Here is a 26,076-nt window from a genome sequence, read left to right on the forward strand (position 1 = left end):
CGTGTGCTCTCTTCGGCTCATTGAAGACTACTCTGGCTGCAGCATTCAGCATTCAGATTTTTGGCATAAAAGAAAAATCGATCATTTTGACCCATACAATGTATTGTTGGCTATTGCCACAGATATACCCGTGCTACATGTGACTGGTTTTGTGATCCAGGGTCACAAATGCTTTTAAAAATATGTTGCTCGCTGTTAATTCCTGTTTACTAATGCTTACAAATGGAACCCTATTGTAAAGTGTAACCAAATGCCATTATTAGAGTTAGCCATGTTCATTAAAAACAAGCGGTACATTTTCTGTGGTGGATGATCTCCGTATGACATTTGCCAGATTTAATTAGCTCTGACTGTTTCCCTCAGAAATGAGCGAACCTTAAAATTATATTTACAAAACTAATTGAGATTAAATTTCATCATTTGAGTCACTAAATAGACCAATCTTGCCTTTTGAAATTTGAATTGTAAAGGTGAGCTCTAAATAATATGTTGTGGATATTCAATGGAACTTATTATACTCGATTATCTATTTTAATAAGCGAGGGACGTTTGCCATCATCATGCTTTTTTTCTGTCACGCCCTTTAATTGTTTTCACAGTCTCATTTCTATACAGTGAAAGTCTGTTTTGAAGGGAACTTGTAATGAGGTAGCAGGTGTTTTCACCAGCGTTCTTGTGGTCTCACACAGTATGGAAGCAGAAAATGACTACTTCGTCCAATGAGCCAACTGTGAAGAGTGTGTGGTAAACCTCTTCTCACACATTAATGAATATCTGCATAGCACTTCATGAGAGATTTCTGTTATCTAAATATTTGAGTTGCGGTTTAGACTGCCCAGGCAGCTGGTAAGAGTGCGATTCTTCAATGGCACACATGAGACCTAGCATGGCACTGAGTCTTAGAGCGACAGGTTAATGGGAAACAACGAGCAGATCTTCAAAACGGTGAGATTGGAGCATGATGTTGTGTGTCTCAGGCATCCAGTAGATTCTGTGACTTCGTAAACTCTTCATCATAAATATGTAGCATAATAAACTTGGCAGTGGGTCTTTCTCCTCTCTACGCTTGCCAGAGAAGAGAATGCATCAGAAACCATTGATATTAATGAAAATGACTGCATATTGGCACTGATTCTTGAGGACTAGGACAATGTATCAAACCATTGCATTTTCTTCATAAAAATGTGTATATTTCCTATAATTCCTATGAGTCAAAACCATCAGATACAAAAATGATCACATTTCAAATGCTGATTATGTATAGACAAATCTAGCACTGAATGAAACTACGGCTTCATTTTTTTACCTGTCACCACAGTCTGACTGAAAGCGGATGGTGTTGATAAAGTCATAGGCCCACTTCACATATCACACATACTAAATGCAGTAGCCATATTGTTTTGAAGTGTTGCTATGTGCTAAAAAGACCTGCTTAAAAAATCACACAGATTGTCTGAAAACAAAATCCCAAGTGGTTTATTTAGACTTTTTTTAGACATATATAAGAAAGACAAATTGAACTACTTAGGTAGTTGGTGTACTTAGGTTCACATTCGGTAGGTTTGGTTCGATTAAAACGAACTCTGTTAGTGGGGTTAATTAGAATAAGTGTGAACGCTGCCATCAGCATTGAAAAGATGGTTCTCAGTCCGCTTGACAGGACATGATGTCACAAGATGCGACCATAAAAAGGACAGAATGCTCAAGCATACCTGGTTCTTCTCGTCATAGTTGCGATGTTGCCAACGCCATCTCACGACCGATTAGTACGAGTGAGTGTGTGAACTTGAACTTAGAGCAGGTGAGATGATTTTCAGCCTTTTTTTGACACTTCTGAATTGTGATACACAAATAAATCAGGAAATTTTAAATGTAGCCTACAAATTATTAATCCTATCAGACCGTATATACTGTATATGTATGAAATGCATATCAAATGTATGTATCTTTGTGTAACTGACCTATAAGAACTACTACTGTGTGTGTCACTGTTATCTGAATGATGTCAGCTGGTTTAGTGTTTCAAAGAGACATTCAGATGACCAAAAGACAGTCAGTTATCTATAGCTTATTTACTTAAACACACACACAAAAAAAGCTCTCTATAGAAGTTTTTTTCTTTCATGCGCTATAGGGGTTCCCATCATTGTACCATTTTATGGATTTGGTTTTAATTCATCTTGTTTTGATTTATTTTTAATAAAAATGTATGAATTAAACGTATACTTTATCACTGGGGGGAATGAAATAAATGATTGCATGATACTTTCATCTTTAAAGACTTTTTTGGTATAAAGTGCTCTTTAAAATTAGGTCAAGAACCCTAGGGTTCTATAAGAGCACACACATATGAAACCATTACACCTGGTTCCATAACTATTCTTGCTTATGTAATACATGTCTGTCATTTGTACAGCATTAGACACACAACAGAACAAAATTGGTCCATTCTCATATGTTGCAATTTATCCAATACAACACCCTAAAAAGTCTAGCAAAGATCACAAACAAACCAGGTTTGTCGAAATGATTAAGTTCTAACTTTATTATATTTAGAATCAAGACTGTAGTGCATCCTAAAGGTTTGCTTTGACTGCACTGCGCACAAGGTGTGTGATGTCTGATAAACGCACGCCACCTGGTTTCCCGAAGTGAAACTCCTCTGGGAGTGCGTGGGATAAAGGTGAGCAAAGACGCAGGTGAGCCCACCTTACAGTGACGAAACCCGTTTCACGTCAACAGAGCAATTCATCACGAGTCTAAAAGCGATGTTTGTCCACATACGCACGACCGCGTTATTTCAAAACAGGGTGTGCATGATCCCTGAGTGTTTTTGTAAGATTTAATATTTTTTTTAAGACTTAAAGTCAGCTCCCGAGGCCCCGCCCCCTGTAGGCTTACCCGGAGGTGAGCTGCTATATTAGACAGCTGAGCGCGCGCTCGGGATGTGAAGTGCTTTATCTTCAGCAGGTACAGTTCCTGTCACTCTCACACTGTTGCGTTTGACAGCGCGCGTGGCTATTCGAGCGCTTTTTTGGGGGGAGGGAACTTGGCTTTTGCGCGAACAGTTAATACTGTCACAGAATGAAACTGGAAGTTTTCTGCGGGGGTCACTACGACTCCAAGCCCGTGGAGCTGTGCAGCGACGCCGAGGGCAGTGTCCCGTCGCCGATGTCCGCGGAGGACGAGCTGGGCTCGGATGGAGACTGCGTGGCGCACAGTCCCGCACCTGTTCCTCCGGACGCCGAGAGCAAAGCCAAGCCCTATACGCGGAGACCCAAGCCCCCGTACTCTTACATCGCTCTCATCGCCATGGCCATCCGGGACTCGGACTCAGGCCGTCTCACTTTGGCTGAAATCAATGACTACCTCATGAAAAAGTTCCCGTTTTTTAGGGGCACCTACACCGGCTGGAGGAACTCAGTGCGGCACAATCTGTCCCTGAACGACTGCTTTCTGAAGGTGCTGCGGGATCCCTCCAGGCCGTGGGGAAAGGACAACTACTGGATGCTGAACCCGCACAGCGAGTACACCTTCGCGGACGGAGTGTTTCGCCGGAGGAGAAAGCGCATCAGCAAAAAAACCGGCAAGGAGCCAGAGGGGCCGAGCCAAGCTTCCGCAGGGGACACGTGCAGGGACTCTATCGCGACGCCTCCTTCCAGCGTCAAGTTCACGAGCTCTTTCGCCATTGACAGCATCCTCAGCCGACCTTTCAGGAAAGAGGAACGCCCTGTTCACAAACCTGACACCTGGCAGGGGGGAGTGGACATGATGCCCTATGTCATGCGGGGCTCCCCTGTCCGATCCTATGGGTCTCCCGAGAACCCTGCGATCAGCTGCCGTCACCAACGGGACTTTTTCCCTTTCCTGCCCCCATCCGAGTGCCTCTCGATCCCGCACAACCCCGTGCCCGCGTACAGCCCGTTCAGGATTGAGTATTTGTTGTCATAATATTGCTGGTCTAGGGTGGGGAACTTCGGCACTTTCTGAGCACTCGTGACTTGACACAGACATTTTCGCAAAACACATTTCACCCGCCTGCATAAATCGCCTTAATTTGCTCCGGGAAGTTTTGTGCAAAATGAAAAGGAGTGAAAAGACAAAGTTGTGAACTATTTAATGTACTAATTTTTTTTTTGTGCTACTGAACGGTTATGTTGTTTTCAATGTATTTATTTGACTTTAAGTGTGTTGAACCAGGCGCCTCAAAAGATTCTCATGAAAGTTAAATATGATTGTGTTCATTTCACATTTGCTATTCGAGAGACAAACTCAGTTCATGATGAAAGTGAGGCTCCTGCATCAATCTCGTTAACTGGAATTAATGTTTACTATTTTACTGACAGAATGCATGCACATTTTATATTGAATAATAAAACATGCTTTAAAATTGAACACGAATTGATTCCTATCAGTCAATGATTTTATCGCCAGAGGTTTTTAAAAGATATTCTGTGAATTCTGTCATGTGTGCAAATAGAACATTTTATAGCTATAGTTTTGATACTTTTTGTTTTTGTTTCCACACTTCCCAAATCCTTCAAACTTGTACAGTATATTAATATCTGGGCACTTTGAGAGCGTGGCAATTTTGAGACTTTGGTGAAGGACAACAAAACAAGATAAATCAGCTTCATTTTGCGGCAGCTGTGAATATTAAATAAAAGATCAATATAAAATCCCGGTATGATGCAGGGTGGGAGAGTCCCACACGAGCTGTCCGCGGTCCTGAAGATAAGATGACATGATTCAGATCTCAAGGCCAAGTACAGTGATGTACCTCCTGGCATATTAAAAGCCATAACGCTTCATTTGTAAATCTGTATCTGTCCTTGTTTCTGCTTTAAAAGCCTGCCACTTAAACACCTTTAATCGTGTTAAACAAAATCATCGTGTTTTTATTATTAGCAATAGCAGTAGTTGTGGTGTACTTATTATTATTGTTAGTTTCGTGTAAGTTTTTTTTTTTTTTTTTTTTTACTTTGTTTTGGGGAAATAGACACGTCTCAATAGATAGATCAATAGATATACAATTTTCCTAAAAAGCAGACCGTTTCAAAAGCAGGATTTTGGGGAACTATGATATCAAATGCACGATCAACTGGCGAATTAATAAGTTAAAGGAGTAGCCTAAAAAAAGTGAATATTAGCATTCGCGTGCGCAGGAGGATGTTAACCCACACAGATAGATAAAATGTCCATATATTTGTGTCCTTTATAGAGTAGAATAGAATAGAATATCTTTATTGTTATTGTCATTAAAACGACGAAAGTTCAGCAGCTCACAAGGATTGAAAAAAATAGAAAAAGCATAAATATAAGAAAGTGACGTAATGTAGGCCTACACAATAGTTTGTGCAAAATAAAACTAAAACAAACAATATAGTGCTGTGACAATATGTAGAGATACATATCCATATGATATGTATAGACAACATATTTATGACATTTAACAAATATACAGACAGACAGACAGACAGACAGATAGATAGATAGATAGATAGATAGATAGATAGATAGATAGATAGATAGATAGATAGATAGATAGATAGATAGATAGATAGATAGATAGATAGAGAACTATTCGCTGATTCCTATAAACACTAAATAAATTAGTCATAAATTGACATCATGTTATGTCTGCAACACTCATCAAACAACCACGAAGTAAAAAAAAAATCGACCTCAACTTCTATTTATTATGTTATATGACGTCAATGAGAAGGTCATTACAACCAATCAAACTGACAAGGCCTGTTGCCATTGATGGCGTTTAAAGGGCTGGAGAGACTATACTGCAACCTACAGGATACAATGTAGGCCTACAATATCGTCTACTAGCCTACATTAACGAGAATCAGGATTATTCAAATCAAATTTTATTCACATGGTCAAATTATATTATATTATAAAAGATTGTGGACTACATTAGGCCTATTCATATGTTTTCTTTAAAAAAAAACATATCAAAATGAAGATGCAGGGAATATTAAAACCCACGTCATCAATTCCCCAAAGAGTGTAATCTTTGTTATTATCATGCAGTTTATTTGTTTGATTGAAATTTAAACAATTGCTGAAGTTGTTGGGCTCGCGAGGGGGAGAAACGTTCGTCATTCGTAGGCGCCTCGAGAACTCAGTGCTTTGTTTTTTTCCTCGCTGAGTTTCCCCGAGAGCGGACACAGATATATTTAGCAATTCAATATTTATATTTTCTGTCCAGAACTGCAAATATCCGTCCCCCTGTCACGCGGAGAGTAAAAAACACTCTAATATCGACATCTCTGGCAGTGCCGCTCGGCCTCGGAGACTCCTCGTCAGTTGGGCAGCTTTAGTGTAAAGGTCACGAACAACAGTAGAGGAATCCAGCAGTCTAGTGCAACAACGAGAGTCTCAGGCGTTAAACCTTCAAAGTCTTTCACGTATTTGTCTTTTGCACCGAGCACGGTTTCTCCAAGCCAAGCGCGCATCCTGAACGCAGCAGGGACAGCGGGTTTGATGTTGCCGGGGATTTTTTGAGGGCGATTATTTTCTTTACCCTTATTGTTATGACGAGGGCTGATTTTATCTTCACATCCTTTTGTTGTCTTTGATAAAGATGTGAGGCTGCTTGTTTCTGCCTATAAGGCATGGTTGTGAAAATTACCTTCGGAATAGCAGCATTAGTGCGCGTGTATTCATGACCAAGCCGAATGAAAAAAAAAAAAAAAGACAAACTGCGGTGTTGGCCTAATGTTTCAACTTTAAGAGGCTTTCACCAGAATAGATTAGTTTACAGACAAGTAAATATACACACGGAAATTTGTTTAAAATAATCATTGTTACGTGTAATGATAATAAAACAAAATTAGTTAATTATAGAACCATCTACTTAAATAATATAAAGCATGAAACATGTTATTATTATTATAATTATTATGAAGGTACAACAGGGCTAAAGGCGCACCAGGGTAAAAGGTACATTTTATTTTATTTTCCCCTAAACCACTAGATGGCACAAACACGTGCCGCTGCGCTTTCCAAAACATCCGCTTTTCAAGATGCGCGTGGAAATTTGTCTGATCCTTGACACAAAGTTTGATCTAATATTTTATATGTTTTTTTTAATGGTGTAGATTTAAGGAGCCTACCGCTAAAATTAATGAATGTATTTTGAGACTTGGTCTTGTTAATTAGTTTGTTTTTGAGTTTTGTTCAAGCTAATTAAAGCAACAGTTTTTTTCAATAAAGGAAGAATATGTAAAAATAAGGTATTTGGGGAAAAAGGCGCTTCTGCTGTTGGGGTGAAAGACACAATAATTAACATGATAATAAACAGCTGGCTGACTTTTCCATTTGTTGACGTGAAATGGTTAGATTCAGATGATAAATATAATTTATTAAGTTGGCCCACCTTAGAGATAATCACCATATTTACAATGAAACAATCCTATTTAAAAATATGATATTAATCATATCATATAATAATAATAATAATAATAAACCTTTATTATTACTATTGTAAAGCTATATTAAATTATTATGGGATCTTCTTCAATGCTATCAGAATCTTTACTTTTCAAACTAATTTTGTTTCTGTATTTCTTTAAGCTAAATATATTTTTGAATTAATATATTTTAATGACAGTATATTTATTGTACAAAAACTAATTCTTTTATTTATCAAAATTGTTAGCAAAATAAACAGAAAACAGTACAAACTTTGCTAAAGTGATTGTTTTGAACAAGTATTAACTTAGACATTATTGAAAACTAAAATTGTTTTAGCTAAAGTGTATTTGTATCCTTTTTGTATCCCGTGTGTCTGTGGGGCAAAAGGACACCTCGTACGTTTAAGATTTTTAAACAAACTAACAAACAACTTTTATGATTTATTTTCACACAAAATCAATACAAACATATATTTATTCTGCAATTGTATACTATGTTAATAGCGAAAAGCCCATCATTTCTTAAGGTGTGCCTTTAGCCCCGTTGTAGGCTATAACTATTATTTTTATATTATAAATCGACATCGATTTTATTGAAAATTATTAATTTAATCATTAAAATGACGTCAAGCGACTTTCTTTTGTGTTTTTCTTTCACGCTAATCATGGATGTTGGAGTTTTTTTTCGTATGGCCAATTAAGCTCACTTTCCACAATTAATTAGTCGTCCTCTCAGGGGGGATGATCGGGGTCCGGGACGGTAAACTGACACTGCGCTGTGTGTGGTATCCGAGCACTGGCGCAGCGGCTGATGGAAAAAGCCTGCTTCCACTCATGTCAAAATCATTTATCCAGAACAGCCCTTTACAAGAACTTGTATACACTTGGAGAGGGACTTTTTTTTTCGCCCACCCCCATCATGCTTAACTTGACGAGATGCTCAACCAGGTCACTGCCTTACGCGCTCACATTCTTCTCTCTTTGGCGAAGCAACGAACCTTTACTTCGCACGTTATCCGGCTGTTCTTTCGTTGGTCAAACGCGCGAGCAATACTCACAAGAAGTGCGTTCCTATTTCAACCTCCCATCTATTAGTGCCAGAACTCTCACCAAAACACGCCATTAATTACTGGAGGTCTGACAGCGTTCGCCCCGGTGTTTGGCGTGTGGCGCTGTTGATTGAAATGTCGGACTAGGCTTGATAAATGGCGTTATTGCGTGTATTTAGGTTGTCAGAGGGGAGGTGGGGAGTCTCTCCACTCGGACTCTGCACAGCCTCCTGCCAGACCGATAGCTGGAGGCATGCCAGACATGGAAAGGGGTGGGTCTCCACAGTTTGAGGAGATTTCTTGGGAGGAATTTAGTGGGGATCTAGAGGGCAGAGAGAGATTTACGAATTGATAGGTGGTCGCGTTTTGTTTGGCCGCACGTCTTTGCGCCAGAAGACTCTGGAGCATTGAGTTTCCTTCTCTTAAAGGATTAGTCCTCACGATGGCCACCAAGAGACTAAGGAGGGGTCGCTATCCTGGCGACACACAGCTGGTGGCTTCAGCGAGGAGCGCGTCCTGCGAGCAGAGCACAGTTGTGGCGCACTGACCTCGGCCGCCTTGAAGAGGAGTCACAGCAGGCTTTTAACAGAGATTTTCTTGGAGTACCTATCGTTTTCTCTTTTCTTTTCTAGCCTGGGGTGCGTTTGACTCTTTTTTTTTTTTAAAAGACTGACCCCGTCGTTTTACATCCATTCAGCTGCAAGGCTTTAGCAATGACGACGGAAAGCCCTCAGCAACAGCTTGACCCGCCGCCTCCCCTCAGATCCAGCCCGGCGTCCAGCGGCGCGATGCACTCGGCGCTTCAGAGCACACAGACCGCGCTGGAGAGCACGACTGCGACCGGCGGCACCAAAGGCAAAAAGTCCAACTCGGGCATGAGACGCCCTGAAAAGCCACCTTACTCCTACATCGCTCTTATAGTCATGGCGATACAGAGCTCTCCGACCAAAAGGCTGACGCTGAGTGAAATCTATCAGTTCCTCCAGGCTCGCTTCCCGTTCTTTAGGGGTTCCTACCAGGGCTGGAAAAATTCCGTCAGACACAATTTGTCTCTCAACGAATGTTTCATCAAACTTCCCAAGGGCCTCGGGCGGCCGGGTAAAGGCCATTATTGGACGATCGACCCCGGCAGCGAGTTCATGTTCGAGGAGGGCTCTTTTCGACGCAGGCCCCGCGGTTTCCGAAGGAAGTGCCAGGCTCTCAAACCCATGTACCGCATGATGAACGGGATCGGCTTCGGGGCTTCAATGCTGCCGCAGAACTTTGACTTCCAGTCGCCCTCCTCGTCTCTAGCTTGCCACACCAACGGCTATAACCTGGACATGATGACAAATGCGGTGCCTGGCGTTCACGCGGGTTACGATGGCCTTAGTGCAGGGCATCATGTCTCACACATGTCATCGAGTCCGGGCTCCACGTACATGACGGCGTGTCAAGTCGCTTCTAACGGCGAGTACGGGCCGGACAGCAGCAACAGCCCGCTTCACTCGCCCCCGGCGGCCATGAACGGCTCTCTGGAGTGCCACTCGCCGTATGGAGCCGCATCGGCACACTGGGCTTCATCAGGAGTGTCTCCTTACATTAAACAGCAGCCACTGACCTCCAGCAGCCCGACCTCCTCTGGATTACACTCGAGCATGCCTCCGTACGCCTCTCTGGAGCAAAGCTACCTGCATCACAACGGCAGAGACTCGGCCGACATCTCAGGTGAAGCGCCACTGCCCACACGCTCGCTTTAATATACGCATATAAAGTTCATCATGATGTATACCTGTTGTTATTCTAAAAAAAAAAATTGTAACGCTTTATCTTACAGTGTCCTTGTTACATGTAGTAACTATATTAATAATTATAAATTATGCATAATTACAAGCAACTAACCCTAAACCAAATCAAACCAAACCCTAATCCATGTACACTGTTTAAAAATGCTGCCTTCAATGTTTAAGTACAATCAACTTGGATGTTTAAGTAATTTCAACTTAAATTAGGCTACATTAAACTGACTTTTCAGAACCGAGTTGAATCTTGTTTAACTTATAAAAAAATTGAAAATATCTTAACTTATTTTGATGAGTTACAGCAATGTAAATACATGTCATAACTTATTGATCATATACATTTTTTTTTACAGTGTAGTTACTTAATATTACTCAGTACTTAAATGTATAATTACAGTGTAACAAAGACACCTTAAAATAAAATGTAACCAACTTGTTTTTTTTCTTAAATAAATTCTCGTTTAAAGAAAGCCTTACTAAATACCACACAATTTAAGCACGCAAATCGATCTTAAAATCATGTTTGTAGGCTACAAAAGCAGCGAGTTTTAAAAATGTACTCAAGCCTATATTTTTCTCTATGTATGTATCAATGTAGTAGCATTGCGTATCGAAGCACTTCATCAGTGTTTTTAAATAGGCTATACATTTGAATCACAATTATTCTTTCCGTTATAGCCTACCTATTCATCCATATTAATTTACAAAAATAATACAATATGATATTTGAAAAAGACACGAATCACAAATGTACTGTACAGTCATTCTTGTGTTTATTCCCTCAAAGTAGGACAAGTATAAGTAAATTCTTTTCAGAGGCCTAAACAGTTTTAGCCTACGTGTTTCGGGCCCGATGTTATGAATTACAGTTTGTGCGTGGCAATTAAGAAGTGGATTTTCCTGCAATTCTGTTTAGGAGAAACAGTCTAATTAGGAAAATAGCAAATGTCTGACGCAAAAGGCCTCGGTGCGTTTTTTCCCAATCATTCCTTAAGGTTACGAAAACAATGCCGCCTTTGCCAGTGGATTGGTAATGAAAACCCACTCTTTAAAAAAAGGTTCCAAAAGGAGGTTTTCGCAGAATGCATTAAAAGAACCATTTTGGGTTCCGCAGAGAACCTTTCAGTGATCAGTTCCTTAGAAAGGACGAATTTTATTTAGAGTGAAAGCCATTAAAAAAAAATCTAAAGAACCTGTTTCCACTGTAAAGATCCTTTTGTGGAATGCAAAGGTTCAATTAATGTTCTTCATGGAACCATCAATGCCAGTAAAGAACCTTTATTTTTAAAACTAAAGAGGAAAGGTTCGGTCTGTATTATATGCGATGCTTCGGTTCATGTGACCCAAAAATATGTTTTTTTTTTTTTAAATGATAAGAAAATTAATAATTTCTAAAAATTCTAATAATGCGTTGAAACAAACAAAAGAGGGAATTGGATATTGATTGAACAGCAATTTAATATTATTCGAATTTTAAATAATATTATTATTAATTTACAAATATGTATATTAAAAAACCATTGCCATTGTTCTTTAAAGACTAAAATGGCGTTGAAATTACTATAGAATACATCGTTTGTGTGAATAAAACATTAAAACGTTTGTGTCTTCTAAAAAAATAATATTAAATGTAACTGACAGTGTGATAGAAAGCATGCACTTCTAAGAAGATTGGAGGCCTTCTTTCGTTGGCGATATTATATATTAATAATTGTCTTTATATTTTCGTCAGCAGGAATGTCTCGATACCAGAGCCACTCATCGCCAGTCTGTGACAGAAAAGACTTTGTGCTGAACTTCAACGGCATCACATCGTTTCATCCCTCCAGCAGTGGATCCTATTATCACCATCAGCTGCACCATCAGGGAGTCTGTCAGGATGTCAAGCCATGCGTTATGTAATTTCAAATCATAAATCATCACGTACGGACTGAGCTCGGAAATGACGAGATCGTGTGTGTGTGTGTGTGTGTGTGTCTGCTTGATGCACATCATCAGTTATCGACGAAGAACAAATGATCTCACTGAGAGAAACCATGAAGGAAAAAATGAACTGATCGGAACTGAGGACTCCAGAGGGAGTGATGGAAAGCTTATTAAATATATTTACTATCTCGGAAAAACCTCGAAACTTCTGCAAAAAAAAAAAAAAGGAGACACGAAAAACGGGTTTATCCCAGTCCATAATCAATAGCCAAGTCTTTTGTATGAATTGAGCACATTTGCAATGAGGATGAGAGGGGGATATGTTCAATAACTGAGCATAATAAAGTTGTAGTAAAATGAAAACGTGTTATTTTAGATGCACTCAGCAACACCGCGCGCGAGAATTCAGCGGTGTGGGGTCTGATGCGTGTCGCAAACCCACCAACACAAATCATCTTATCTTCTCTAAACCTTATGTGTGTTTCTTTTCCCACCTCTTATATGTCCAGGGGTGAATGTGTGGATCTGTGGGTAATTTCTTGTGTAAAATAAAAGAGGCCTGCGGAAACCATCATAGAATAATAATGATTGCACTTTTAGTAGTTTAACAAGTTGACAAAACAGTTATGTACAGAACAATAAAACGATGTATTCTCAAAATCAGTAAGTGTATTTATTCATGTATTGCTTAATATTTAAATGAGTTAGCCTATTTGTTTGTCTGGATAAAAAAAACCCTCAAAAATATTTGAACCAGCAATATTTTTGTTCATTGTATTTATTTGTGCAATTGCCTTTAAAAGTACATTTTAGAAATAAAAATAACTGGCTTCTTCACAATGAAATACGCACTTGAGGAGAAAAGAAAACGTCCTTCTTGGATTGTTGTAAAAATAAACATGTAAAAGCGGATACAGTAGAGATAATAAACGATGAAACTGGGTTACGACAGTTATGACAACACAACTCTGTCACACTTTCGACCAAATTATGACCAATATAATCACAGTCATTTAGTAAAACTCGATCGAAGGCGCATTCTAAATGAAGCATACAAATTATGAATAAAACGGATTAAAACACATTTCTCAATTCGATCTCAATAAACTTAAGCACGGGATCTTAGTGCCATTAAATCAATAATCAAATAAAAGCGGGGGCCAATTCTTATAGCTGAATTTGATTATTAATGATCGACGAGAAGATCGAATAGAGAGAGAGTGAGAAGCGTGTGGAGGTTTTCTCTGCTCATATAGGCCTAGTCGCAGAACTCCTGAAGTCTGAACACATGGTGCAATGTCTCCATCTACTGTTATATCAAATACTGTGTAAAGTCATAATTCATAATAATGTGTAATCCTTAGATTATGTTTCAGCCTTATTAGAAAATATGTTTAGTATGTATATTGAAGCATTACTTTATGTAGCGTAGGCCTACATTCTTTTTTTTCTTCTCAAAATCATACACTACTAAAACGAAACTTTTTCTAGTAAAAAAAAACCCATCAATATAATCCTTTGTCAAATAATAACACTTCAGTCGTCCAACCCTAATCTTTTTTTTAAGTAGCCTAAATATAATTTCCTACTATCCTAAATGTAAATGTATTACATTCTACTGCAATAAACGTCCATGTCTTGGGATATACTTTACTCTTAAAAAGAAAGGCTACTTTACGGTTAACTAAAATAATTGTGCTAAGCTATTTTTCCAAATAATTCTTTAATATTACGTACGATTTTACTTTTTTTTTAAGTGCATGAATTTAAAGCCTTACATACGCATATTCAAACAGAATAATTGTTGTTCATTCACACTTTAAAAAAAAATAAAGCGTTCTAAAGAATAACGCAAGTTTTCTAAGTGAAAAACGTTAGAACGCTTTAGTAAAACTTGCTTGCCACTACAGTTTGAATCGGCTTTAAATGTCCTTATTGTATTCTTTAGTAACCGTATTCAAAAGTAGGCTACCATATAGCCTATAACCGTGTCTGCTGATCTGCATGTCAATTCATTACAATTTATAATTCAGTTGATGGAAATAGCCATTCAATGACGCAAGAGCTTGAATAAACAACAAAGCTAACACTTAATTAGTAGCCTTGATTAGCTTGTTCAGGTGTGTTTGGTTATAGTTGGAGTTAAATTTCTCCGGAAAGTGAACCTCGAGGGCCAGAGTTGCGGATCAGGCTGTGTTCTGCAGTTGTCATGGTCATTTCAGTTGATCAGAGTGAACACGGTTGCGAAAGAGTTCGGCTTACGGACGCGCCACAGTGGACACTCAATGAAATTGTGTTCTTTATCACGTTCCTCACATTTAAAGAGGAAAGGAGGACAATGTCTTATGTAATTCGTCTCACCTGCCAGCTGTTTCTGCTGAAATATCGCCATCTTAGGACAGTTTTCTTCACACACAGATTTAAAAATATGACTAAATAAACGACCAAACCGGTAGATAATGTGAAGCTCCCCGAAATAAAGAATAAAGATTAATTAATGGAGTGAATTTAGACTGTGATTGTGTGTGATGACCATTTGCTGTAAAAAAGAAAAGAAAAAAAAGCATCTGCACAAATGAGACATTTGTGACTGTGATTCACTTACGAAAATGAACCATGGTTTTATACAGTAGGCTATTACTGTAACTGTCATTACAAAAGGCGTCTTCGTCAATTATCGTTTCCACAGGGCTCTCTGATTGAATGGTGGATGTTTCAGGCCTTTGACTCAGTTTTTGAACTTGTTGAATCTGCCGGCTGACAGCCCCACCTACCGGCCGGAACAGGTATGGTTACAGGTATTGGACGCCCCAGCGCCCAGACTCATCCATAAACTATTATTATAATTAATAATAATTAGCCTAATATATTTCGGGTTCATGACCCTGTAAAAAGAAAAAAGATTTTCCAAACGATTGTCAGACTTATTGCTCTTGATTTCAGTACCCTTAAAATAATTTTTAAAATGAATTGGATAAAACATTGTTTGGCCCAGGATAATTGCTGCTATTGTAACTTCCCATTACACTGTCAAATTTTCAGAAGCAATTGCTAGATGCTTGGAAATTATAATTTATAATTAGAATTATAACATAATTTATCTCCACACTATGTGGAATACTGTGTAATAACCAATATATTTTATCAAGGTACAAGACTATATTTAAAAAAAAGAATGGTTTGATAATAAGGGAATTTATTTTGTTTTAGATTTGCTAAATAGTAATAAGGCTCATATTTATCAACAATTTACTTCCATCTCTGGCATATATAAAGATCACCATTTGCTTGTGAAAAGCATCTCATTTAAATTGCTTCACCTTGTGAAAGCACATCTCCATTATAATTATTATATATTTTTTATTGGAGGTATTAATATTTTGGATAAGAAATGTAATCATTTTTACATTAGAAAGTGTCTCACTTAAGATTCTAGTTGTTAACCAAAAGCACTTGTAATATGGTCAGAGAGAAATTAGTTTTTATTGCGTAATTGCATAATGAATACGTTCATTTCGAAATATTGCATATATATTATTCTTGCGATGCTTTTCTTAAAAAAAAAAACAAAGACGACATATCACCACTATGCTCTTCTTGCAACCTTGAACCTCAAACTCTCACACATTTATTTTGTAACTGTAACTATTCTGCAGAGTTTTGGAAACAGATATCTATGATGATTTTTGATGTATTTTACAAACGAGTTGCAATAGATGACATATGATCCTTTTCTTAGACTGTTATAATTGACAACACATTAAAGTTAATAATTCTGTTTTGGGAAGTTAAATTTACATAAATCTAAGTTAAATTATTTGAGTTTATTTATTTTTTTGTAAATATTTTTGAATGCAAGAAATAAGAAATGTATAAAAAAAAATCCCTTAGTCTGAAAAAAAGTAATTTGCAGAATCTAATGCTTTACCTTGTATGAAACAATTGTTTTTCTGTATTCTAAAAACATGTGTATGAAGATATAGAAAGATCTGTGAATTCACATAATGTGAATAGATGACGATTGTTACTAAGGGATGGCTTTAAATAAACCAATAAAAAGCAATTTTATTGTGGGAACGCCCAACTTCCTTTGATCCATGCACCAATTCTCGAAGGATGAAATCCATTTTTTCTCATTCCAGAAGTAATTTTCCCTCGAATATGTCACTATATGAAGCTTTAATTTAGTTTTAATACTTTTAATATTTCACTTCACAAACTGAAAGTTGAGTTCGACAATACAGCTTGCAGCTCCCTCTGTTGGTCAAATGAATCACTATACGATTGCTCTGGTAACCAGCTATCTATTTTGCTCAGGCTTTTTCCCCCCTCTTCAGCTTTTGGTGTGCTGTCCCAGAAAAAGTGTACAGAACCAAGTCTTACCAAAGAATTTTTCTTGTTTGATAAAAAGAAAAAAACCCTCTGTGCAGTACCCTCAGACAGTGCCGGAGTGGGCCTGTTTTTAGCCGGGTATTGTTTAATGTCCAAGACAAGCCAAATTTGGATTTAATTTAATCTCCGCAAAATCTGGAAGTACACAGCAAAATTGACAGAGTTAATTCAACTCTAGTAGAGTTAAAAATCAACTCCAAACGAGTGAACATATTATCCCAATATTTTCAGAGTTACTTTTTCAACACTATGAGTGAGTTATATTTACACTGTATCGAGTTAAAAAACAACTCTGGTCCACACCACAGGGAGATGATTGGTCCTTGACAGCAGTGTAAAGAGTGACAGTTTAAAACTATTACGATAGTTCCCTTTCAAAAGGGAACTCACGCTGCGTCCTCTTGTCTAGAGTCTAAACATGACAATGAATTGACATTGGCAGGCGGCAGCCTATGACGTCACCACTGGTGTGACCGTGAGTATAAAAGGGCACTTGTGAAATACACCATCCTCGTTTTTTGTATTCAGGAGACCGTTTGTTTGTCCATGAGTGGGGAGCACGTGCGTTTGGCTCTTGAGGGAGTGGAATGCGCACATTGTGAGGATTTCTCAACCTCAGTTCACGCCGTCCCTATTCTCGAGGGATGTGGGATGCACATTTGGGTGGACAACTGTCAACTCTTCGATGAAGCTGGATATGCTAGGTATGAAGCATTCATGAGACTGACTACAGGAGACAGGTAAGGAGCTTTTTCCTTTCTGCTCTCTCCTGAGGGATAGTAGTTAGGGTTTGCATGAGCATGTTCGCCTCTCCAGGGAATGTAAGGGACTCATGGCGATGCATTTATGATGCTTTTCAGAGTGATAGAATCTGATGTTTGAACTAGTGCGTTTGAGCATTGAGGGGGTAAAATTCACTTTTTGCGATGCGGTCGCAGTAATTGGTTCCACCTGTGCATGACTCTCTCCTGAGGGATGATAGTTGATCACCTGCACTCTGCGGTTTGGGTCCCGCAGAAAGCCATTACAGTTAGGCGGGATTGAGCGTGGGGGTTCCAGGCAAAGCAGGGACAAGTAGAACAGGAAGTTTCCTGTTTTGGCTCCTCTTGTTGGCTCAAATATTCTATTGTTCTATCTATGTATGTATCTAATTCTGAGGAATCAAAGACAAAAAGTGTAGTAATAGCTTGTGTAGTAATAGTGCGTTGCGCCACTGCGTTGCCAATGTGACGTCACGCCACTGCGTTGCCATGGCGCGAAATGCAAATGGAGGGCAGGAAGTGATTTGCTGTATTTAGAAAGCACTATAACAAACTCAAAATGCCTATGTTGTGCGTTGTTTATGGTTACTTAAATCGATCAAACCATGAGGATCCAAAAAGTTTAATCGTGTACCAAAAGTTGTTGTTCATAAGGGGGGAAAATGCAAGAAATTGACCGAAAAACTACGGAAAAACGGCTTGCAAACCTACGTCTGCGGGAGGAGCCGAATGGGAAAATGCCCGTGTGTGCAGTGATCACTTCATCAAAGGTGAGTTAATACAACTTAAGTATGTTTGTGTAACGTGTAACGTTTCCGAACTTTGTAAAGTCAAAGTATGTCTGTAAGACGAGGTAGTTGCTGATATCTACCGCCTCGATGGCAGGAAAATCTTTCAATTCAGTTGAAAAATCGCTCCTCTTCATAACGTAAGGATCACGTCCAACATATGTTTGATTTTTTGTTTATATGTTTATCTTGTAATAGCGTGTAAAGTAGTACAGTACGGACTTTCCTCCATCTCCTCCATTGCGCTCTTCACTCCCTGCCCTCCATCTGAATTCCGCGCGTCATCATAATCACGTGACTGAAACCCAGCTATTGTAATTATTATAACAATTATGAGTTATGGAAAGTTATGCCTGCACCAATGACAGATTAGATCTGGTTTGGCGGCATAAGACAGACCTTATGGAAAACATTTATTTCTGGACATAACCCCACTGCTCCTGTAAATAACAGAGCTCCGTCTGGATAGCAGTATCGAGTCTTTTTTTTCTGTCATCCTTCTTGGTAAGCTGTCCTGAGCGTGGTACGTTGTCAGGCAGCCTCTCGCTTTAGAGAGTTAGGGGGCTTTTACACTGGGCTCGTTTGCTGCGGTCCGAGCCCGAGCGCGTTTGTTCCCGGCGCCCCCCGCAGCGTTGGTCTGGTTTCACACACAACTTGATTCTATCGAACCCTGGTGCGTTTGCGTGCATATGACGTCATCGCAAACGTGCACTGCACATGATAGAAAACAGAACGTGGGTCAATATTGTGTTTTTTTTTTTATTAATTCGCTGCTATTATGCACAGTTGAGTGAACACTACAGGTTTACTGTGCGTGTGTCACATAAGGTGGCCTTCTGCTGCTTGCAAATGGACTCTTTTGAGGAGAGAGTGGATTTCCAACTTTGTTGCCCTGATTCCACACGCAATGCACGAATACACTGCAGGCTCACTCTCGCTCGTATCCAAGGTAAATCATCAACACTATCATCCCTTACAAGCGTTTTATTTAACTTAATACATCACAATAAGCTAAAAACGCATGCACAGGTTACTTTACTTCCTGAACAAGTGCGCACCAGAGTCCGTGTAGCTTTCACATTCACGAGAACCGCGGCACGGTTCGGGAGCAACCGAAGTCAGACCACCTCTTCCAGGTAGTCTCGGGTTCGGTACCCCAGTGCGCACCCGGGTCCCATGACATCGTTCACATTAGCGATTTTTCATGCGAACCGTGCCCCGTTCCGAACTAAACTGCCAGTGTGAAAGCCCCCTTATACTGAGGTCTCAGTCCTCAGAGCTCAGTTAGGGGGTATGCCAGGTTGTTAGGCTTTCTGTGAGTCTCCTTGGCAACTGACCTTGGCCTCCTCTCATTATGACAGTAGTTGTATTTAGGCCTCCACTCTGGAGAGCTTTGCAGGCCATTTAGACTAAGTTGCTAGCTCTTTCGGGTTCCTAAACCTGTCCTGGAGTACCCCCAACACTGCACGTTTTCTTTGTCTCCCTAATCAAACACACCAGATTCAACTCATCAGCTCATTATCACATGGGTTAATAAGCAGATGAGTTGAATCTGGTGTGTTTGATTAGGGAGACAAAGAAAACGTGTAGTGTTGGGGGTACTCCAGGACAGGTTTGGGAATCCGGAAGAGCTAGCAACTTAGTCTAAATGGCCTGCGAAGCTCTGCAGAGTGGAGGCCTAAATACAAATACTGTCATACAACTACTGTCAGGAGGCCAAGCTCTTATTGAAGCCTCCATTCTTCAGGGCTGTCTGAACAGAAGTCCAGAGTGTTAGGCTCTCTGTGAGACTCATTGGATGCTGGCCTAAATAGAGAACAAAGTTAGGCCATCTCTCTCTCAGAGTCCTCCTGTTGAGGTCTCTGTTCTTGAGATGCTCCGGTCTATGATGATATTCCCTCAAAGGTGTTCATAGGAATACCAAGCTCTTGAGCTTGCCTGTAAGGGGTTTTATAACTTGGTCTGTGGCTGCAGGGAATTAATCGCGATGCTGGTATGCATCTTAGGGATGGGGACAACTTTGAGTCTTAAACTTATGTCAGCCATTAAGGCACTCATCCTTTCAGCAAGGCAGCGAGGGTATTTTGTTCCCCATAGCACCCTCTAGGGGACACAGGTCTCAGGTTACCCTTACCCAGGTGATCCTGCTTACCCATTGTTGAGTTGGCTCATTAAGCCTTACCATGACAATGGGAACCTAACAAGGGCACAGAAGTACTTCAACCAGAGGCTCAGCAAGGCACAAGTATCTGTTGAGTGTGCGTTTGGCAGGCTAAAAGGAAGGTGGAGGTGCATTAGAAAGCGACTTGATGTACATCTGGAGAATGTTGCAAACATTGTGACTGCTTGCTGTGTTCTTCACAACATTTGTGAGATACAAGGAGACATGTTTGAAAATGGCACACCCACTGTGGCAACACTTCTGACACTCCTGATGTTATGGACAACCACAATGTACTGGGTCCAAATCACATTCGGGAAGCTCTAACAGCTTTTTTTAGCCAGGACCTGTGATGTGCCTAAACAAGTAGAAGTCAGATGTGAGTTGTAAATGTAAACCAAAAAAAATAAGTATGACGTAGGCTGTGATCAACTTTGTCTATCAACTGTGTTTATGTGGAAATTATCCCAAAATACAATAAAAGAAAAATGTTTTTCATAAAAGCTTTAATTTCACATTGGTCAAGTAGCAACAAATATTTACATTTAATTTGTCAGAAAAGACCTGTACTACTCTCACCCAAACTTCTCTGTTCATCGCTGTCGTTCAGCTGCCTTGGGGTAGAGGACAACCTTTGAAGGTGAAGAGGCACAAAGTGAGTTTGGGGAAAAGGAAAATGAGTAACTGGTGGAGGTTGGACCCTGTAAAAGGGAGTTGAGCTGTGGTGCAAGATGTGCGTGGGATGACTGTTGACCAGTGGAAAAAGCATTCACAAAAATATTGAACAGCCTTAATTCATGTTCATGTTGAGTCACCTGCATTTGAAGCTGCAGCTCGGCTTCTTGTTCAAATTGGGTGGTGGCCATGGCCTTAGTTAAGGCATCAAAGCTGGCTTCAATTCTCGTTCGCTTTCTTTTCCCACTGAGACGCGCACCTTTCAGATAAACACAAAAGAAAGTTATATGCATATACACACAAGCATAAATATATATATATATATATGTTTTCATAATTTCTGAAGATGCTAGTTATAAGTAAATGCCAAGAATAACTTGTTTGCAAAAGTCACTTGGTAGGAAAAGTTTCATGTAACTTAACTGCTAAACTGTAAAGTAACTACAGAAACCAATGTAAATACGAAGGTGTAGCTGAACGAATGTGTAAATACTGTTACAAGAGAACCTGACTTCAATGTCAAAGAAATGAAACATTTCAAGATGAGCTAAAAAAAGAAAAAAAAGAAAAGCTGAAGACGTAACTGCACAGTAACCTAAGTTCTGAATTGGGTACAAATTTGCACAAAAACAAAAAAATACAGATGACCATTACTGCCCATATAAGGGCGCCTCCATTTCCATAAATGTTTTGAGTGATATGAACCATTATTTCCACAATTTTCATGCAATTTATGAAGTAGACATCATATTCAGAAGTAATATGAGAAGTTTGGCAGATTTTGATATGAATTCAACCTCTAAGAAACACGTAAAAAGAACAAGTATGTGCGTTATAGCTTCCTGCCACATCACAAATGGTGAATCTATATATTTTTTTCTTTATATTTAAAAAAATTTCAGACCTTTTTTTCTAAAATAATTGAATGGATGCTATCTTTTGAACTCATGGCATGAAAACAAACTGAGGTTTCTACCCTTCTTTCATGATTTTTCATGTTCATCACTATTTCAAAATAAAGGTCTAATCACGCCTTAGGAGTATGAAAATATTAATGTTGCAAATTGATAAATTACGGCTCCTCTGTAATTTATTTTGAAAATCAATCACCAAACATGAAAACTAGAGATTGTAAGCTTTCAAATGATATATAGTTTGTCAAGATTAGTTTAGGCTTAGTATAGGATATTACGGTTTTAAAAATGTAATGGATTTGGGCCCACCAGTGGGCCGGTGACACTTAAGAGGTTAAAACTTTGAACTCGTTTACTTAACTATTTAAAGCTGCAGTCCGTAGCTTTTTTTGGGTTAAAAATGATCCAAAATACATATTTGAGAAAATACATAACCAGCCAGTGTTCAAAACTATCTGCTTGCCGTAGCTCGATTCAAAACGGTAAGCTTGTAATAATGTTTTTAATTCCAGTGGTACTGGTGGATTTCCGTGGGAGATTCGAGCATGTCTTTGAGTCATTACGTCACATCTGTCCACATCAAGAAGAGTCTCGGCTATAGGCTATATTGAGTCATTACGTCACATCTGTACACATAAAGAAGGAGTCTCGGCTAGTAGGCTATATTGCGTGTGAGGATGTTCGAGGTGGAGATTTATAGCCTTTTCTCACAGCACTTGATATAATTAAACTTTTCCATTTGATGGCGGATCCAGAAAGGTTCAAACGACAATCACCAGTGACAACTAGAGACTCACCCGCTGTAAAATGCAAAAGACTTCGTTCGGACTTCGGACTCGGAGTGGCTACAGAAAGAAGAGACTGCAACCGGCCCCATGCAAAAACAAGGATACATATCAGAAGGACATTACATTTAGTCACGCAATGCTTGCTTATGTTGTTAACATTAACAATTTGAGAACAAAGTATAATTTGCACGGTTTTGCGCGATATGATAACTTATAAGCGATTGTTAGATTTAATCAGCGCGATTTACAGCAATGTCAGAACCAGAACAAAGGTGGATGTTTCTTACTAGTTCAGATGAAATTTTCTGGTGAAAATTCTTATGTTGGTCATACTTCCAATAATAATAATCTGTGATTCTGAATGCCAGTATCCACACCGGCGCGGTGACTGACAGCCTCACAGTCTCCTCAGACATTGTGTTCATCCGCGCTGTGCCGCGCTGTACCTGCGCCGCGATGTCGAGGGTGTTGAACTACAACTCACGTAAAGTTGATAATTCCGCGAATGACTGCAATTGCAGATTTCGAACAGAGATGGCGACAAAGAGGGAAAACGCCGGACTGCAGCTTTAACAGACAAACATTTTTTAACCAAATGCTGGTAAACAAGTTACAGTTCATACTGTGCCACACCTTCCAGTATATCATGCATTGTCAGCTGCATAGTTCTCAGAGGTTTCGAAGAACTGCAATGAATTAAGCAAACTTTTTTTTTCACCCCAAAATTTGAGGTTTCTGGATCTTCAAGTAATGCATTGCAATGAACTGCATGTAAAAGTTTTGAACGAAGAATCAAATTTGGGTCATCTTCAATGAAAACAGTCTGAAAGTCTAGTCACTTTTCACAGTTAGGCAAAATCGACAGCAGTAATGTTGCACTAAAAGAAAATTCAAAAAGTCCACCAAGAGCCAAGTTGTACCCTTTTACCTGTACAATGGTTCCTCTTAAAGGGGTGTAATATAGAGCAGTGGGAATTCATTGAGTCTCTAAAATCATGAGGTCATCAACAAGAGGTTGAAGAACAGCATCAAATCCATATTTCTTCAAGTCTTCAGAATGAAACAATGATGTTCATCAAAACAGAGTTAAATTTTGGTGGAAGATTCTGTATAATAATATAAATGCAACCAAGTTTATGAATGCCCTTTTTTGATCCCAAGGCATTAGTGGTCTCAAAGTCATCATAGTACAGCTGAAGCTGTAATGCATGTTGAACAACTTTAACTACTTCCTTATTTTTAAACTTGGGTTGAAGTGTTTTTAGAACTGGAACATATACAAACTTATCCGTAACCGGGACTTGGGTAAAGATTCATGTTGTTTTGTCTCGACGTAAATCATATTACACACTCTATAGTACTTCTGTAGTTTAGACTCAATGTTGAAGATGGTGAAGGGATTATCCATGTCATCAAATACGGCTTCAACTTTCTGACTGATTTCTTCACTACCCAGAACTGATGAAAAACTTCTCAAAATTCTCTCTCTTCTATTGAATATCATTTACCAACTCCTCAATTGAAATAACTACATGCTGAACTGTACTGTTAGCAACTCTTGATGCTCGTAAGCTGAAATTCTTGTTGCTTCAAGCACTGCTGTATCATGTTGTGAAGTCGAAGCATATTGAGTCAACTTCACTGACATTCAGCTCTAAAGTTATTTCACAAACTCCACTGAACTCGCCCTTATTCACACCCACACTGTGGACTGTCCCATCACCATGAACAGTGATTAAATGTTTTTTGAAACCAGAATATGTGACTCTACACATTGTAAACTCAAGAGCTTCCCAGGGTAAAGTCTGTGTAGAAGTTTCAAATTCCGACAAATCAGAGAGGAATTCCCATGAGAAGTTTTGCAAATAAAACATGTAAACATGCTTTGACCCTGCCTTAAATCACTTCTTTCCACTGAGAAATCTTGCCCTCAGTTGTCTGACTCCTGGTCTTTCTTTGAAGGTTCCAGCATCTATGTTGTACACTGCCGTTTGGATAAACATGTAGAAGTTTGTCAGGCTTTCATGGTGTCATGTGGTGAACACAAAATGTGCCTTAAAGAGTTCATCAAATGCTGCTGCAGCCGTCTGAGCCTTGCACAAAATGATTTCATGTCGACAATAATGAAGAACCTCTGAATGCTTTTGGTATTTTCTTTTGAATTAATGGATTTCTAAATAAACTAAAAACCCATTAAGACACCTTAATAAATCTCAGTACATGGTCAGCTGCCTGAAGGGGGCTGATCTTTGCTGCCTTCCTGTGGCCTTTTGGAGTTGGGGGCAGCAGATACACCATCAACAATAAGGCAGACAGGTCACTTTCCTACCCCGTTGAGTCTAAAACAGAGACCAAGAAAACATCTACCTGACAAACTGCTCGTTTTCACAATTTGTCTGACAAGTAATTTTTTTTAGTGATTTACATTTAAATATATAAAATATTCAAATTTTTTGTTAAACCTTACCATCACCAGGTTCACGCTGAGCATCTTTGATGAGTTCCCCAATGTGGTGATTGGAGAACAATCCTTTGCTGTCATTGATTACTCACAGTTTGAACTAGGTTGGCCACTTTGCCAGAAACTTTCCTGAGATCTATTCTCCAAACAGTAGAAAAAACTCTTGTTCAATAATTGAGTAATTAAGTAAATACTACAAAAAAAACAGCACAAATATTTTGTCAATTTTAAACCATGAAGTAGGTATGACATCACTTTGTAAGTCAAAACGCGGAAGTGGCTGAAATAAGGTCTGTGGTGAACACAAGCTCAAGACACTTTCCCGTTTTATTCTACGACATAAAATACATCAGTATTACCCCAATAGTGATTTTTTTTAAGCTGTTACGTGTCTTGAAAAAGGCGGTTGCTATCAACTGGCTAAATGGGACTACAGAGGCTGTCGAGGAGATTAAACGCCATCCTAGCCTGTCAGCGGCATCACGCATGATTCTCCATTCGGGAATCCTGAGTTATGGACTCCCTTCCTAATCCTCCCTTCCTGGACCCACGAGGACACCAGAGTGCATGCGAGAGAACCGGTCTCTCGAGGAGAGGCGCACTCAGCATTTAAGAGCGTCCGTGATGAGGCTTCATTATCTTCAGGTCTGCCTCATCACACGCCACCAATTCTCCTCTTCAGCACCCCTCTTCCCCAATCACACCCACTCCAGCGAATTAAGGGACGGGGTGGCGCTGATTACCAAGGAGAGGCAGTCGATCCGTCACTATATATATATATATATATACACAATGTGAAGAAGAGTGCGAGTTCAGTTCAGGCCCGGTTTTACAGGGGTGCTTGAAGTCTTAAAAAAAAGTAAAAGCACCTTCAGATTAAATTATTTAAAGCATATATGTAAACGAGATTAGAAACAACAATAGAAACACAAACAGATTTACATACACTA

At 39.3% G+C, this 26,076-nt stretch overlaps 2 protein-coding genes across 2 annotated transcripts; both read left to right on the forward strand.

Annotated features, from left to right (window-relative positions):
• The first annotated feature begins 2,929 nt into the window (after window positions 1-2,929).
• On the forward strand, window positions 2,930-4,156 carry foxq1a (forkhead box Q1a). The gene has a single exon (XM_056265611.1). It carries the CDS (start codon window positions 3,085-3,087, stop codon window positions 3,949-3,951), a length of 867 nt encoding a protein of 288 aa, XP_056121586.1. The 5' UTR covers window positions 2,930-3,084; the 3' UTR covers window positions 3,952-4,156.
• A 4,195-nt stretch (window positions 4,157-8,351) lies between these two features.
• On the forward strand, window positions 8,352-12,584 carry foxf2a (forkhead box F2a). Its single transcript, XM_056265610.1, has 2 exons — window positions 8,352-10,186; window positions 11,996-12,584. Exons 1-2 carry the CDS (start codon window positions 9,193-9,195, stop codon window positions 12,160-12,162), a joined length of 1,161 nt encoding a protein of 386 aa, XP_056121585.1. The 5' UTR covers window positions 8,352-9,192; the 3' UTR covers window positions 12,163-12,584.
• Window positions 12,585-26,076: the final 13,492 nt, after the last annotated feature.

This window comes from Rhinichthys klamathensis, unplaced genomic scaffold (genome assembly GCF_029890125.1).
Source record: "Rhinichthys klamathensis goyatoka isolate OS25496 unplaced genomic scaffold, OSU_Roscu_1.1 h1tg000011l_1, whole genome shotgun sequence".
Taxonomy (NCBI): Eukaryota; Metazoa; Chordata; class Actinopteri; order Cypriniformes; family Leuciscidae; genus Rhinichthys; species Rhinichthys klamathensis.

What these genes read in the sequence shown, in the direction of transcription:
- foxq1a (XM_056265611.1), top strand. Translation starts at nt 3,085, where the DNA reads ATGAAACTGGAAGTTTTCTGCGGGGGTCACTACGACTCCAAGCCCGTG.
- foxf2a (XM_056265610.1), top strand. Translation starts at nt 9,193, where the DNA reads ATGACGACGGAAAGCCCTCAGCAACAGCTTGACCCGCCGCCTCCCCTC. An exon ending in AGACTCGGCCGACATCTCAG is followed by an intron (nt 10,187 to 11,995) that starts GTGAAGCGCCAC and finishes TTTCGTCAGCAG; the next exon opens with GAATGTCTCGATACCAGAGC.